The sequence below is a fragment of the Ooceraea biroi genome, chromosome 4 (genome assembly GCF_003672135.1).
Source record: "Ooceraea biroi isolate clonal line C1 chromosome 4, Obir_v5.4, whole genome shotgun sequence".
NCBI lineage: Eukaryota > Metazoa > Arthropoda > Insecta > Hymenoptera > Formicidae > Ooceraea > Ooceraea biroi.
In genome coordinates this window covers 15,396,846-15,412,455 of record NC_039509.1, presented here as the reverse complement: position 1 = coordinate 15,412,455, position 15,610 = coordinate 15,396,846, and the positions used below count along the sequence as shown (strand labels likewise).

Genomic DNA, 15,610 nt, shown 5'->3' with positions numbered 1-15,610 from the left:
GCAGAATGAGAACCGCGACTGTGAGAACCACTGGCGCGATCCCGCGGGACCACTGGGAGCAGTGGGAAGCCTCTGTACCCGTGCTGGGGCTATACCGGGCTACGCCGTGGAGAGGGCGCTCCCCAAGGAGGTAATTACCCTCCCTGCCGCCGCCCGACCACCCACAAGCCATCGCAACTTCAACTCCTGCCGGAGTTACATGCTAATACAAAACCAAAACCGGTTCCCAACAGCTTCACTCGCCCCGGCCGTCGAATTTCCAAAATTCATATACATAGTATATATAGTATTATATACATGTGTGCGTGTGTACGTGTCCCGTGTACGTATACAATGACGACAGCCGTGCGCGAACGCATGAAAAATGATGCTGCATGTTGCGATGCGATCGATTCGCAGTATTTACCGCGTAATATCTGACCGGTGGTGCGTTTAATGCGTGTCATATCATGCAAAAAAATTGTATTTTTTGCCAGTTAAATTATTGTCCCCGCGAAGGGAGTCGCGTGATAAGATTGCTATCTGACTTTAGGATTAAGGATTTCCGTGCATACAATGTACAGCACAGTGTAGCTGTGCGCTCGCACACAGTAGAGAAATTCGCGGATAATACGAAAATGCAATATGCTCCTCCATATAAATATAAATTAGAGTATTAGAATTCATTTCCGTTACTCTAGGGATGACAATTATTACAGAATAAACGTATCTAGAAATTAATGCACGTAATACTATTACAAATTGCTTGCACACTTTTCGAAAAGAAAGCAAACGTGATTGTTTCCCGCAAAGAAATTCCCATATCTTTTCCTTTTTTTTTCTTTTTCAATTTCGCGCATCCCGTTTCATATCCGCGCTAGAGACTCGCGCGCGAAGTTAGTTTTCCCTGAAAAAAGACTCTCTCTCTCTCTCTCTTTTACATCCCGCCTAAAATTTTATTTTATATTTTGCGCGCCACGCTGGTCGTGTCGCTACTCGGCAAATTCGTTTTTTTTTAATTGACAAATTTATTCGTCGTGTATCCTGCACCCGCACGTGCGCGCGCGCGCTCGTACGCCACCCCCGAAACGTGTGCCGTGATGATACAAGGGTATTGCGATTTTACGTCCGCAACACGCGTATCACCCGATAACATTCTCGCCGCGCGGAACGTCGGACGTAATGGTTCGATTCAGGGATATCGGATGACGTGATATGGAAACGATTTTGCGAGAGCGACCGGACTTTGCGGTTTTCCGCGTGGTTCGCCCGTCGGATTAAACATTCGACGCGCAATCTAGGGCGCCGCAAAAATTCGCGATCCGTAGAGAAGGTGAACGGGGTGATGCACCCCTTTCATTTCGCCTTTCTGCTTCCCTTTTGCCTTCTTTCGACGCGCTGCGCCCCCGGTGCATTTCGGTAACAACGACGAACTGATTACCAACGGGGCGCCGTCCCAAACGCGGCCTTGGAACTCCCAAAAGTCATACTCGTAAAAAAAAGGGACTATTGTGCACCGCGGACTTCCGGGTTATTTATACGAGTTATCTCGTCCCCAAAGCGCGGCCGCGAACTGCGCGCCGCTGCGCCGCAGTTGCAGCTGCAATGTTCGCACCGTGACTTACGAGCGATGATAATTCCAGCAGCAGCTTGAGTGCCGGCTTTTCGTGCCATCGCGGTCTTAACGTTTTATTCCGCCGCGGTTCTTCGGTATTATCTTATCAGTGAATTATTCGCGCGACGCGTTACGCCAGCAATGCAAAGAAATATTAACTAAAGGCGCGCAAGTGTCGCGAATGTTTTCAGGAGATTTAATTGTTGCTGGCGTGACGTGCGACACTGCGATTCTGTCACCTTGCTGATAAGGAGGAATACGCGGGTGTGCCCTTCATTTTTATTTGTACGATCAAAGGGCCACGGTGGAAGTTTTGGGAACGAAGCCTCCGACGAAACGTACTGAAAGTTTTTAATAATGGCGATATAAAAATATAAAATATATTGTATCACAGTTCAACATCGCGTGAGTTGTCCTGAATCGATTTCTGGTAGCCCGCGATCGACTTGTCCGATCCACAGACCACAAATCCGGTACACGGTACAGCACTGTGACAAAAGGGTAATTCCGCGTTGCGTGAATTACGCGCGAATATTTTATCATCGGCGCGCTAATAAAAGCGCACGGACGTAAACAGCGTCGACTGTTTCCGTGCATTTCGCCTCACCGCGATACTATCCCCAATCGGAGACGTATCGCGTAATTTTTTGGTCGTATCAACGCGGACGCCGTAAAGTTCGATTATCGATGCGAGCGGGTGCCGGCGCGCGCGGTTGTTTCCCGCAAGTTGTGCTTAAAGTCGCGCGTATCCCGGTGGGAAATTTGAATTTTGGCCGGTCTTCCGGCCGCGTACACGTACGTGTGTTTGCGTGGGCGTGTGCGCGCGTGTTGGTCCAAGGCGGTTCGGTCTCCTATGCGCAGGAATGGGCTGTGGGAGCCAATATCACCGGGGTATGGCTCCCGCGGGATCGCCGCCGCCGCTCTTTTCCACCCTTTCCCGTATTATTCGCGTCCGCGCGAGCGGCATCATCTGCGGCGCAGGCATAGGCGCGTATCTCCGGGCTCGTTCCGCTCGATCGCCCGAAATCCCATGAAATTTCAATGCGGAATCCCTATTAAGGGCCCCGAGCCCGGCTAGAGCGGGTTACGGCCGTGCGGATCTTGGCGCCGGCCGCTGGACCAGGAACGAGTGATACGGCGAGAATGATTTAACCCTCCCTCCCCCGCTCTCGCACGAAACGTCCTTATCAAATCCGAGTTTTAACCTTTAAGCGCGTGAATTTCTCTCCTGGGAATCTAGATCGGAAGTAAACTAGCAACAACATGGTTTTCGAAAACGGAATCTATGGTGTTTTATAAATCGCCATAAATTTAATTCTAAATCGAAGATGAGGTAGAAGATAAGTGATTTGAATATATTGTAATTTCGGATTAATGTTGTACTATAATAGTGACGTATCTTCTTTTCAGATTACCTGCAGGATGGCAGACTTACTTCCGTCCAAGGTCCTGATCTAGAGAATCAGAACAGCCTCGACAGCGGTGAGTCTTTCTTTTTCTCATCGTATTTCCTAGGATGCATAAATACCTGCGTCGTATTTTCGCATCGCGGAGCCGAATTCATTTAACTTGGCACTTAAAACATCGCAAACTTGTAATTTCAATTATTCCTTTTCATCCCACGATAATTAGTCACATTTGGAACCTCCTGGACTACAAAGCGAGTTTTAGTCATCCAAGGATCTTAACAGATAAAAAGGGTTGCTACCCTTTGTATTTGAGGTTGCTCATTTTAACTGGTAAAGGAAATTCGAGGATCAGATCCTCTAACGGTGGGGTTGGGACGAAAGGATTTAAGGAGAACTCCTGAGGAACTTTGAGCTACAGTATTCGAAGGAGACTTTGAACAGTGAAAATTTTCGCTTCGACAGCGAAGGGATAAATACGGACTAGAATTTACCTCAGGAGGGAGACCGTGCTTTTTATGTTTGAAGGGCTGCCTCGAAATTGTCAAAAGTGTCGAAGCTTCGGAACCAAAGTGTTTTCTATGTTGCCAATTCCGATCGCGATTGTTTCAAGTAGAATTAACAGCGACGTGTCATCTACCTCGCGTTGCCTGGAATAATTAACAATTGTAATGCACAAATATGTGGGCGTGATGCGCATGGTCCGTATACAGCCAAGATTGATGCGATTTTACGTGGCTAGGCATTTCCGACACCGTGTGTGTACCAATGCGAAACTCTATACGAGAAATCGTGTTTACTCGCTAGCAGCTTAGCGGCGAGCAGATAGTGCTCTCAGCTGCCTTCTCGGTGCGCGAGTCGTGGATACAATGGATCCCATGCATTCGACATATGCTTCCTGTAACTCGATTATCTTGTAACAGCCAAAGCTTTAGCCAAGGGCCAAGGGATTGAGCCGACTTAAGTTGACTAATCTCTCCTAGATACCATAACGTGGGTAAATTAACCCTCAGTAGATAAATCTGCGTTTAACAGACATAGCACGATCGATTATACGCAATGAAAGCTTTTCTTGCTGAACATGTCAATCAAAGATTTATACGAAATAATTATCATAGTATCATCTACTAATGTTGCAAAGTATTATGAAATATAAGCTCCCCTTGAACGATATTCAAATGTTTATGTATAAAATTTTATTTTGATAATAACTACCAGTTTAATGTTTTTTGATCGTACGAGAAGATGAATAATTGTTATATATAAAATTCTTTTCGTTGCGTACAGAGTTTATTATCTTACATTTTCCTGTATTCCAATATTTATCGACAATGGATGAATCTTTTTAAGTGAGCTTATCGAGATTATCGAGGATCGCACGATCTACCTACGAGAAAATTTCGCAGGTATGCCGACCATCATTTCGCCGGAAATTTGCGAGACTCCTCAACGTCCGGCTCACCCAGCCGCCGAGCTCCCCGATGACTACGCAATAATTGGGGGATTACTGCTTTCATAATGGCCAACGGAGTTTCCGCGAATTCGACATACGTTTATATGTACGCAGTGATTCGATTAGCGCGGGCTAACAGAGAAAGAGAGAGAGAAGGACAGAGAGCTGGAGATCGAGCTTGAGTTCGAGACGAACTGGCGAAGTTGACCGGCCCTGGTCAACGTCGGAACTGGCGAAAGGGGATGGTCGACCGGGGGGTTGGGTCGGTCGGTCGACCAGCTTGGCCGACGGCTAGCCAGCTAGCTAACGCACTCCTGGGAAGACGTAAATGTGTCCCTTTAGTGCCAGCTTCCGTCCTGCGATACGTCCACCAAAGGGCTTGGCCATTTCGTATCTCTCTCTCTCTCTCTCTCTCTCTCTTCCTCTGTCCTTCTCTGTGTGCGGTGTACGGCTCTATATGTGTGTGTTTCAAGATCCATTGACGCACCGGCGTTCATCTTGCCGCGGTATTCGAGCGATCGCTCGCTTCCTCGTCGCAGCTGATCGAGGCATCGCGACCCTCGTCGGAAGACATCGCCTGATGAAGCTTACCGGCTGCAAATGTATTGGCCGACGGTTCCGAGTACACGGCGTGCTCGAAATCTTTGCGATTACGGGCAAATGCTGTTTGAGAAGTTGCAAATTCGGGAGATCAAAAGCGTGAATAGCTAGACAAATACGATTTAACGTCTTGTCAACTTGACGCAACAACCAGTTCCCATTATAATTTGATGACACCGTATCTGTTCCTCCGAAGCTCCGGATAGCTTCTGCTTTTCTTCGCCTTTATCGCAAGAGCGATAAATAATAGACTAATTCACGAGCCACCCAAGACTAATGGCAAATTAGACGTAAGCGCTACGTACGCAGAGTAATTCCCGCAAATTGCCACGGTCGCGCGCGCTGCCTTTTTCCCTTCACGGCGCTTTATCCTGCAGGAGGGAGGGTTTAAATCGGGATAAGTTCGCGCGACACACAAAGGGAATGTGTAGCAACGCGCACTACTGTATGCAGTATGAAAGGACTAGATTTAATGGCGGTTACCAGACGCCGCCGTTCGTACGCGTGGCAGTAGTAGTTTGTACTTAGAGACGCGCCAACCGAGCTTGTCGGACGAGCAAACACTTAATTAACCCTTCAAGTTAGCTCTCTAGCTTCTTCCTTCTGTCTTCTCTCCCTCTCTGTCTTTCTTGTCTTCTCTCTTGCTCGCCGGCAACATCTGAAATGAAAATAGTAATTTACCTGGGACCAGCACGGTTCGCCAAGATTCATTGAGAGTTGCTGCTTGCGATGTAGCTGACCGAATATGCCTCAAAGAATGAAGAATATTTATGAAAGAAAATAATTTTACACGGCAAGAAATTATATAATAAGAAAAGAAATAATTAATTCATACAAATATACAAGGTTTTGAAAATCGCACACACAATTACGTGTGAGATCTTCGAAGTCAATTAAAACTGGGACGTCAATTTTTTTATATTTCTAAGTCCTTGTTTAGTTAAAAATCATTGCTGAAAAAGACATCAAATGAAGTAATTAAATTATCAAACAAAAACTTTCGTTCCATTTGTAATATATGTATTGATATTTAATATAATGACAGAGTCATGTTTCTCATAAGCACCCTTGCCTCGGTATAGCAATCCGCGAGGGATCGAAAGTTCGATGGGGGAGACAGCAAGGCCGCTCCGCAAAGATAATCTTCTGTCAAAGTCAAAGCTCTGTACGCGCGTGGGATCGCCTTGAATTGAAACGAAGTCATTTCAACCCTTCGCGTACTTGCGAGGGCTCCTTATCACGACATAGAAGCGACCGACAGGAAAGAGAGAGAGAAAGGGAGTCACCTGACGTCGGTAAAAGGGCGTCGTGGACAAGTTCAGGCTCTCGTCCCGCCGGGCATTCTCGGATTCGCGGAGATCCCAATCTCTTAGGCGGGTCGCATCTCTTTTCCGGTTCCAGTCAGTCAGTCACTCGATCCCGCTGTTGCTCATCCCGCTCCATCTCTCACCCACCCCCGTGACCTTCCACCCACACCCTCTATACCCGGGAGACCCATTGCAACTTTAAGCGCCTCGCATTACGGGCGTTCGACTCGTTTCGCCCGGTTCGGGGCTTCACCCGCGCCCCTATCTCCTCCTCTTTTCCTCCGCGCGCTCTTAATTTAGCCATCTACCGCCCTGCCGATGGCCGCAGGGCCACCCCCGTCCCCCCGCGTGCCGCCCCGAATTCATTTCAGATGTTTATCTCCAGCAGGAGAAACGGCCGCTCGAAAACGGATCAAGTTCGGGCGATCGCGCGTGCGAGCCTCGTCGAGCGGAATCGAGCAGCTCGGATGATCTCAGGAATCCGTTTCCGCTTTTTTTTCTATCGGCTGATATCAGATTATTCTAATGAAAAGAATTTCCCGGGGATTTCGCGACCGTGAACGAGATTTGAATGGCGAGCTTTCGCTATTCGAATGGGCAAATAAACATCGATGATTTCTCGAGACAAAAAGAAAGGAACAATTATTGACGGATGTTTTATCAGCCGAGGAGCGGGTGAATGTACGCGTGTCGATCTCGTGATGCCTTCATAATGCGTATAATCAACGCACTGCTCGAATCGAGCCGGGTATTATTTTCACATCCGGAGCGGATAAATACGATTTCGCTCGTTTGGTAATGCCGATTAATTATGGAAAGTTCGAAATGAGATAAATAATTAATAATTGACGAATGTAAATGAATTACACGAGACGCGGAATCGATTAATGGCACTGCCCACTTCGAACAGTAATTAGTCGGTCGTAATTAATCCGTAATTAATCAATGGAGAACCTTTTCCAATCATGTGGGATCTCCGCGCGGTGGTTTCCGGATAATGCGAGTGGACGTCATAATACTCCCTCGCATTTCGCATCGATCGACAGATTGCGACCGCTCGGATGTCTTCCGCTGAATCGCTAACACCAACCTCGGTCTTCGTAACAACCCCAGTTGACACGCTGAAAATTTAACCCGCGTCCGTCTTTGGACCCGAAGGAAGCCCTCCGGAGTCCGCCATCCATTATTCGGCAGGAGCACAGCCTATCTTCAGCCCGGCGTCCTCAAGAAGCCGGAATAAGCGATGAGACATCACCGCGCTCGACTGAGACGCGCCGTTTCGACATTCTCGTATAATTAGCAGTCGTAATTATAAAATCCGCACGAAATTACATCAGTTATTATACCGTACGTAATAGCTGTGGCCGGATTTACTGAACAACATGGACGATGTTGCTTGTTAAAAAGACTAAAACAACTCTCCCTCGCGTCGAAGTTTAATCGCGACCACCGCGTTTCGCACGTTTTTGAAGCCTCGCCGTTAAGTGCATCCCACAATTGCATCCTGGATCATGATCAAAGACGTTGCAGTAAATTCCACCTATCGTTGATCGTTCGAACAGTAAAATTGGAACCTGCCATGCGCCTTCAATTTAACGAGCGATCTTCCGCGAAAGTCGCTCGTATGCTTGGAATTCTATGTGTCTTAATGTGATTCCTAAGATAGGTCGTGACATATAAGAATGATCGTTGACGCGAAATCAATGAATCAGCCAGCGTCACGGCGGATTCGCGCTATAAGTGTCTGCTAATTGACAGCGTCGTCGCACGGAAATTGTGTCAGTCGCGCGGGGGCGCGAACAAACGTACATCGATCGTGGCAGCATCACACGCGGCGATGATCGCGGGTTAATTTCGTCTCCGGACGAGATCCCCCGCTGGCCGTCCGACACGCGATGCCCGGTGGTCGACGGTGGTAATTAGCGTGGACGGACATGGACACGGACGGGCACTTTAAATGTCCGCCTCTGCGGGCAACGCCGCGTCGGCTTAACTCGCTTATTATTTAATAAACTTCGGAAGTTGCAGCCGCGCCGACGATCGGGCGAATCTAAAATGCGACCCCCGGGTCGTCGACCCCGATAAAACGTGCCCGTACCGTTCGACCTTTTGATTTGAACCTCCGCGATTATTTTCAACCGAATCGAATCTCTTGTAATCCTTTTACATCGGTTAATTGATTTCCGGTTTACCTCATCAGGAAGAAATTTTTTATCTGTTTGCCACGTTGCCTCTGCATGTTTGCGATTCTCGCAGGCATTTTCTGGGGCAGGAAAAAATTACTTTTCTTAAAATTGGATATTTAGAATTTAAATGTGTTACGTGTACTTAGATTTACGAGATAGTTTAGAAAAGAAGTTTATATACAGAATATAACTAAAAAGTAAAATTTAATAACAAAGTAATATAATCTCAGATGATAAAATATAACAAAAAATTTTATTATTTTCTCTACTTTTTTTCTATGTTTAACTTTATAGTTTTGTCTTGCATTTCGTGATATATTTAAATATCTCTTTTTCATACCTTGTCATATTAATCTTTGTTTCATTATTTATACAATAGATACATGCTTGTAACGTGCTTATCATCACGAAATTCTGAATTCCATTTACTGTGGACTTTATCGGCTGACGGTAGAATCGATTCTCTTCGCAGTATAAAACATCACCGCTGCAGCGTTACTTGCCCGACGAACCATTCGTTTTCAACAAAAAGTTGAATTTTATTATAAAAAAATTTTTTTATTTTTTCTGCAGGAATAAAAAATATTACACTCTTATAGAAAAACGATTAATAATGACACACTGTTTTTATATTCTCAGAATAACTAAAAACGATTCTTTGATATGCTTAAGAGAACTATATTTCTTAGATCTTTATTCGTTGGTTCATTGTATTAATAAAAAAAATAAATAAGATTAAAAAGATCGTCAGAAACACAATGATCGATAAACTGTCCACTTTTCCTTATTAAAAATTCTTTGATTTGTATTCACGGTTCAAGAAGAAAAAATTATTACGCATACTGAGAACAGCTCTCGTTATAAAATTAACACTTGTATACTTGGCTCCACGCCCTCTTCCTTTTGCGTTCAGGCCCTCAGGTTTTCATAGCTTCCGCCCCCGGCGCTAATAAAATAATAAATACACGTCGTGGTAAAGGCGAGACCAAGGAAAGGGCGTTAGTTGGGATCAGGGGGATGCGGAAGGAGACGATGGGCATTTCACACCTGCAAGGTGGCAGACCAGCGTCCTCCTCCTTCACCTTCTTCTTCTATCTGCTTCTTCTTCTTCTTCTTCTTCTTCTTCTTCTTCTCTTCTTCCTTTCCGTCTCGCTTTCCTTCTTTTTCCCGCCAGAATCATGGCAGGGGGCCGCCTTTACACCCCCTTACAATGCCTCGGCGTGCATTACATACAACTCGGTTATTTCTCCAGGGAGTTTTCTCACGTGAATGCCGCGAGAGCACGCACATTTGCGCCGCACATCGACGGCCAGGTTCCCGTGTGTGTGTGCGACCATGTCCACGCACACACCGATCCGCGCCGATCTCAGAAGGTCGCGAAGCGCGAGGCGGAGGAGCCGCTGGAATCTTGCTCTGAAATTTCGTTCGCCACCGCGGGATTAGCTTTTGGGAATTATTAATTTTCGAGGGGAACCACCCGCTACCACACACACGTATCTTCGCCGAGGGTGCGCGATAAAAAAAGATTAGTGGTATAATGCGAACAGGCAAACGCAAATTGCCCGGGATCACCACCCTCGCTCGAAATGTATCGTTGCATTGCGAAAGCATACGTAGTTTCCCGCGATCTAATTTGAGGATACCACGTGCACGCGCGTACATATGTGCGTATATGCAGTTAAGAGTTAATTGGAGATAAACGTAAATTAGAATTAATTTTTTATTTTATCTCTTTACTTTTCTTGAAAGAAATTTTACAATCTCGTTTTGAAATCTTCAATTATATTATATTACTGCTTTCCGCCCTTCTCCCGTTCATACATTTTTCTCTGGCACCCTATTTAATCTAAATTCCATTATTCGACTCCGATGTATCGATATTCCTCATTCGAATCCCGCAGAGATGGAGAAGACATCCCCCGTGTGCCGGCGTCCGTGTTATCGGGGATGTGTCGGTGGTTCCTTATAGAGAAACGGGGATGACAGGATGGTTGCAGAACGGGGTGGTGATCCTCCCCTCGTCCCCTTCCTTCGATCACCCTCTCTCTGTCGCACACACGGCACCCGTGGGAATTTAGGCGAAAACTTTCGCCAGGCCGCCCGAAGGCGCTGGAATTCTTACGACGGTGGAAAAGTTTGAGCCGGGCAGCTCAGCGAGCGTACTTTACCGCTCGGCGATTCCGCGTTATCGCCTGGCTTCGACAACGCTTATCGTTCCTCGCCGAAAGAATGCTGGAAATCGAAGATCCGGGATGGCAGCATGTTTCTCCGTCTTAATTCCGAATGAGTAATACGCGATGTAATCGGATAGACCAGTCTTATCACTTTTCTCATGATGATGGTAAAACTTATTCAAGATTGGGTCAATCTTTGATGCTTTTCCATCTGGTGACAACACTAATAAACCCGAATGCGAAAGCCGAGCGACTTCAAGTTGAAAGAAAAGTGATGAAATTTTTAACAGGATATTATAATATTAGATGCTTGCTAAAGTGTGTAAAGTCATAAATGAACGGGCTGTCTCCAATGATGAATCATATCGGCGCGGAATCAAACTATTGCCCAAAAGATGGCAAAACGTTATTAATAGCCAATACTTTAATTAAAATATTATATTAGGGGTGTGATTTAGTTTTGAGGGTTTTTTTGCTCAAAAACCCATGTATTTAAATATGATAATGAATGAATACCTTAATCCAAATATTTTCCTTCGTTTTCTATAACTTTTTCCCATCTTTCTGGCAAGAGATGGATTCCACCACGATAAAATCACTCTTCTTTTCAGTTGATCCATTCGTCGACGAATGCTCGCACTTCTTCGAAATTATGAAAGTGTGTATCCTCTAAAGCGTGTGCATCGACCGGAACAAATAATAATCGCATGGAGCAATGTCCGGAGAATACGCGGGGTGCGGTAAGACTTGCCATTCAAGCTCTAATAGTGTTTCTTTCACTGACAACGCAACGTCAGGTCGAGCGTTGTCACGAAGAAGAATCACTTTCCGTCGTTTACTCGCAATTGGTGGTCGTTTTTGGTCCAATGCTTGCTTCAACTTGTACAATTGGTGTCGATAACGATCAGCCGTGACAGTCTCGTGCGGATTTAACAGCTCATAGTACACTATCCCACCAAATACAGAGCATTACTTTTCAACCGTGAATATTGCGTCTCGGAGTGGATGTTGATGGTTCGCCTGGATCCACCCATGATTTTCTGCATTTCGGATTATCAAAATAGATCCACTTTTCATCCCCAGTAACAATCCGAGACAAAAGACTCTTCTTTTTTTGCCTGGCGATCAACGAAATGCAAATGTTCAACCGGTTCGCAATGGCACTTTCCGATAATTCATGTCGAATCCATTTCCCTTCTTTCTGAATTTTTCCCATTTCATGTAAATGTTTCGTAACTGTTGTACGATCAACATTTAATGCTCTGGCAAGTTCTGAAGTGGATCGTGTTGGATTTTCGTGCAATAATGCTTGCAAATCTGCATTTTCAAGCTTTCTTCGTTGTCCCGAGCGTTCTTTGTCCTTCACATCAGTATCACCACTTTTAAGGCGTCTAAACCAGTATTCACACGTCTTAATTGATGGGGCAGAATCACCATAAGTTTCCACAAGAATTCTATAACCCTCAGCCGCAGTTTTCTTTTGCTTAAAAAACAAAAGCAACGCATGTCGAAAATGCTGTTTCGGAAGTTGCATTTTTACGATGATATAAACACGACTGTTATTGCATCTATTGCTATAATGCTACTAAATGTCATGGATAATGTCAAGACTGTAAGAAACAACAGTTATCGGGAACAGCTATTGGAACAAACTGACACTACAGCCATCTGTTGCAAAACCCTCAAAACGAAATCACACTCCTAATAATATATCATCTCATTGTTTACTAAAAGCTCATTAATAAACAAAAATAGCTTTTATCATACGAGCTTTTGCAAACACTTGAAGATTTTCGTGGTGCAGAGGGGCAGGCTGATCCTAAGTGTCCTCTTAGACTCCGCGTAATTCGCGCGATCATCTTCATGATGATGGCGATTGCATGATGCACGCGCCAAAGGCAAGCGAGCAGGAAGCCTCCGCTCGTCGTGGCCCGGATTGAAAAGCGACCCAGAACGGTCTAATGAATGGCGGCGTTCCAGGCTCGCATGCCGGGCCACCATGCGTGGCAGGACAACGCACAGTACCGTTAAATTAATCCGGGCGAAGTTGAGTACTCGGTAATCATCATTACCCCAACCCGGGCGCCGGATTATTATGCTTTCCGCTTGCGCTTCGGCCTCGGCTTCGACGACGACGACGACGACGACGTCCGCTCGCCGACGCTCGTTACATCTCCGACGTGTCCGTAAAGGCGTGCGATCTGCGCGATAGCGCGAAACTGGCTGGCGAGAGAGCAACTGCCAATTTTTCATTTTGCGCTATCATCACTTAAAAGCGGCACCGTATAGGTGGAGTTGAACTCGTTATACAAATTTCTCTTGCGTCAATCCGAGATGTCTATATCCTGCAAGCTATAAATGACAGTCCGTATCTAGAAGGTTGAATCAGGTTTCCGCGGTGACTCAAGCGAATTAGGGCAAGATTCGCTCTATCGTTCTTGTAAAACGCGAACATGCCTCGGCCACCGACCAGATAACGCAATAAAGTGTGCTCAATGCGAATCGCCTCCATCGTTCAGCATAACAAATTCAAACGGAAGATTCCGCCGCTTTGTAAGACGGGTAACCGGTTCCGCGATATCTCTCGAGCATTAGCCATCGCACAAAATCGCGTCAGTATCCTTGTACTTATCTAACTTTCGAACTAACTCGGATCAGAGTGGGGGGAATCTGTGATATTACATCAAGCAAGATCAGCACATGAAACAATGTCTGTTCGGATTATTCATCATTAAATTAAATCAGACATTAAATTAGATGGAAATAAGTCAATTTAAATGAAGTTATTAAGTCATTAAGTAATCGTGTCTACATGGCGATGAATCGAAATAAACGCATATGTACTTATGACAGCACAAGATAGCTTATCGTATATTAATTTTATAGTAGGATATACAGGGTGTTTCCTCTAACTGTAGCACTTAGAATATCTCTGCTTCCTTTGATGATATGAAAAAAGTCAAAGGACGAAAATTGTTCGATTCAAAGAGACTAGTACTCTGGTAAGAAAATTATTTTTTTTAATGTGACCTTTCACAAGATACCAAGGTCATGAAAATTTTTTTTAATGAGATGGTATATTTTCCTTAACGAAATGATGTAGCTTGTAAAAAAACAAATTCAACCATACAGAATATGTTGACCTTCAAATGACTTTGAACCACAAAAATCACGTTTAGGAAAAGAAATTCTATTTATTGTATGTATAACTACAAAGCTATACCTTTTTACAAATGTTTGAAATGATCACCGTTTACTTCCATACACTTTCGAATTCGATGAATAAACGATTGTTTTACGTTTTTGAGAGATTCCGACAACACCTGAAGATATGCGAGAAAGAATTCAGCGTGCGTGCACCGCAATTACTCCGGAATCTCCCAAAAACGTAAAACAATCGTTTATTCATTGAATTCGAAAGTGTATGGAAGTAAACGGTGATCATTTCAAACATCTGTAAAAAGGTATATCTTTGTAGTTATACATACAATAAATAGAGTTTCTTTTCCTAAACGTGATTTTTATGGTTCAAAGTCATTTGAAGGTCAACATATTCTGTATGGTTGAATTTGTTTTTTACAAGCTACATCATTTCGTTAAGGAAAATATACCATCTCATTTAAAAAAATGTTCATGACCTTGATATCTTGTGAAAGGTCACATTAAAAAAAATAATGTTCTTACCAGAGTACTAGTCTCTTTGAATCGAACAATTTTCGTCCTTTGACTTTTTTCATATCATCAAAGGAAGCAGAGATATTCTAAGTGCTACAGTTAGAGGAAACACCCTGTATAGACACTCTTTTAAGAACAATAAAGTTCTCCAAAACATCGCTGCAATGTCTGTATCGCCATCTCGATGCGACTTAGTTTACTTCAGAAAATCGAATTAATCGAAAGATGATGGAACTGAGTACCAATCATCAGAATAAAGCACATTGTAGATGCAGGACAAACAGACGGCGATCCTCGGCGACTTGCCGGTGCACGGATACAGCGCACATATCGCGGAAAGCAAAATACAAAACGGAGTTAAGGACAGATGGACAGACGGACGGGACGTACCGCGCACAGGAATGTCCTGTGCGATAAAATCTGCCGACCTGCACCTCCGGCTCCCGGCAGAAAAAGGACGCCGACTCGCCTCTCCTCTCGCGAGCGGGGCTTCCCTCCCCCGACACGCTTCTTCGTATTGAAACAAATAGATATCCCGCGCCGTATACGCTCTCGACTGCTCTCGATCACACGCCGATGAATCGCAGATTAATGCAACCGATAAGGGATTAAATCGGGACACTTACTCCCGGCGCTACCGCGCGGCTATAATTAAACGCGCGCGGCGTCCTCGCGATGGAAGCGCGGGACGAGCGCGAGGACGTAGGACACTCCTGGCTGGACAACGCGATCTGCGTGCTTAATAAATTGAGTCGTTACGCTCACGTGAAAAGCTCTGCGTCCTTACCACGCTGCAATCTGAGAGAAGTTTGCGTCATGCGGCGCATGTTTCAGTCGCTCACAATTTTCACATTTTAGGGGTAGTATTCTCAAACATATGGAGGGTACATTTCGTTAGAGTTCGGTGCTTGCTTGCAGGACTTTGGTTTCTTCACTTAAAAACAATAGTGGTGCGTAATTCTATATGAAAGATTGATTTTTTAATTCTTAACATTAAACATCAACATTATGCTAGAAATAAGAAACTCTCTAAGGAAACAAATGTTGTTTGTGACTATTTGCAAATTTTTAGTCATTTTTTGCACGTTTTTGCTTTTTAGGTGCATAATATATGCAATACAATTTGACCTCGTTTTTTATAATTTTCTGCCACTTCAAATACCTTTGCAAAAAAGTTTTTTCGTGCTTCAATCACGTTTCAGCGAATTATTCAGT

The 15,610-nt window shown here is 44.7% G+C and overlaps 1 protein-coding gene across 2 annotated transcripts in view; it reads left to right on the top strand.

Annotated features, from left to right (window-relative positions):
- The window catches only part of LOC105284431 (zinc finger protein 423), an 89,978-nt gene that overhangs the window by 20,929 nt on the left and 53,439 nt on the right, over positions 1-15,610 (top strand). For both annotated transcript variants that reach the window (XM_026969173.1, XM_026969172.1), the window contains one exon: positions 3,005-3,076. In XM_026969173.1, coding sequence (XP_026824974.1) covers positions 3,005-3,076 — 72 coding nt within the window. The remainder of the gene's footprint in view (positions 1-3,004; positions 3,077-15,610) is intronic.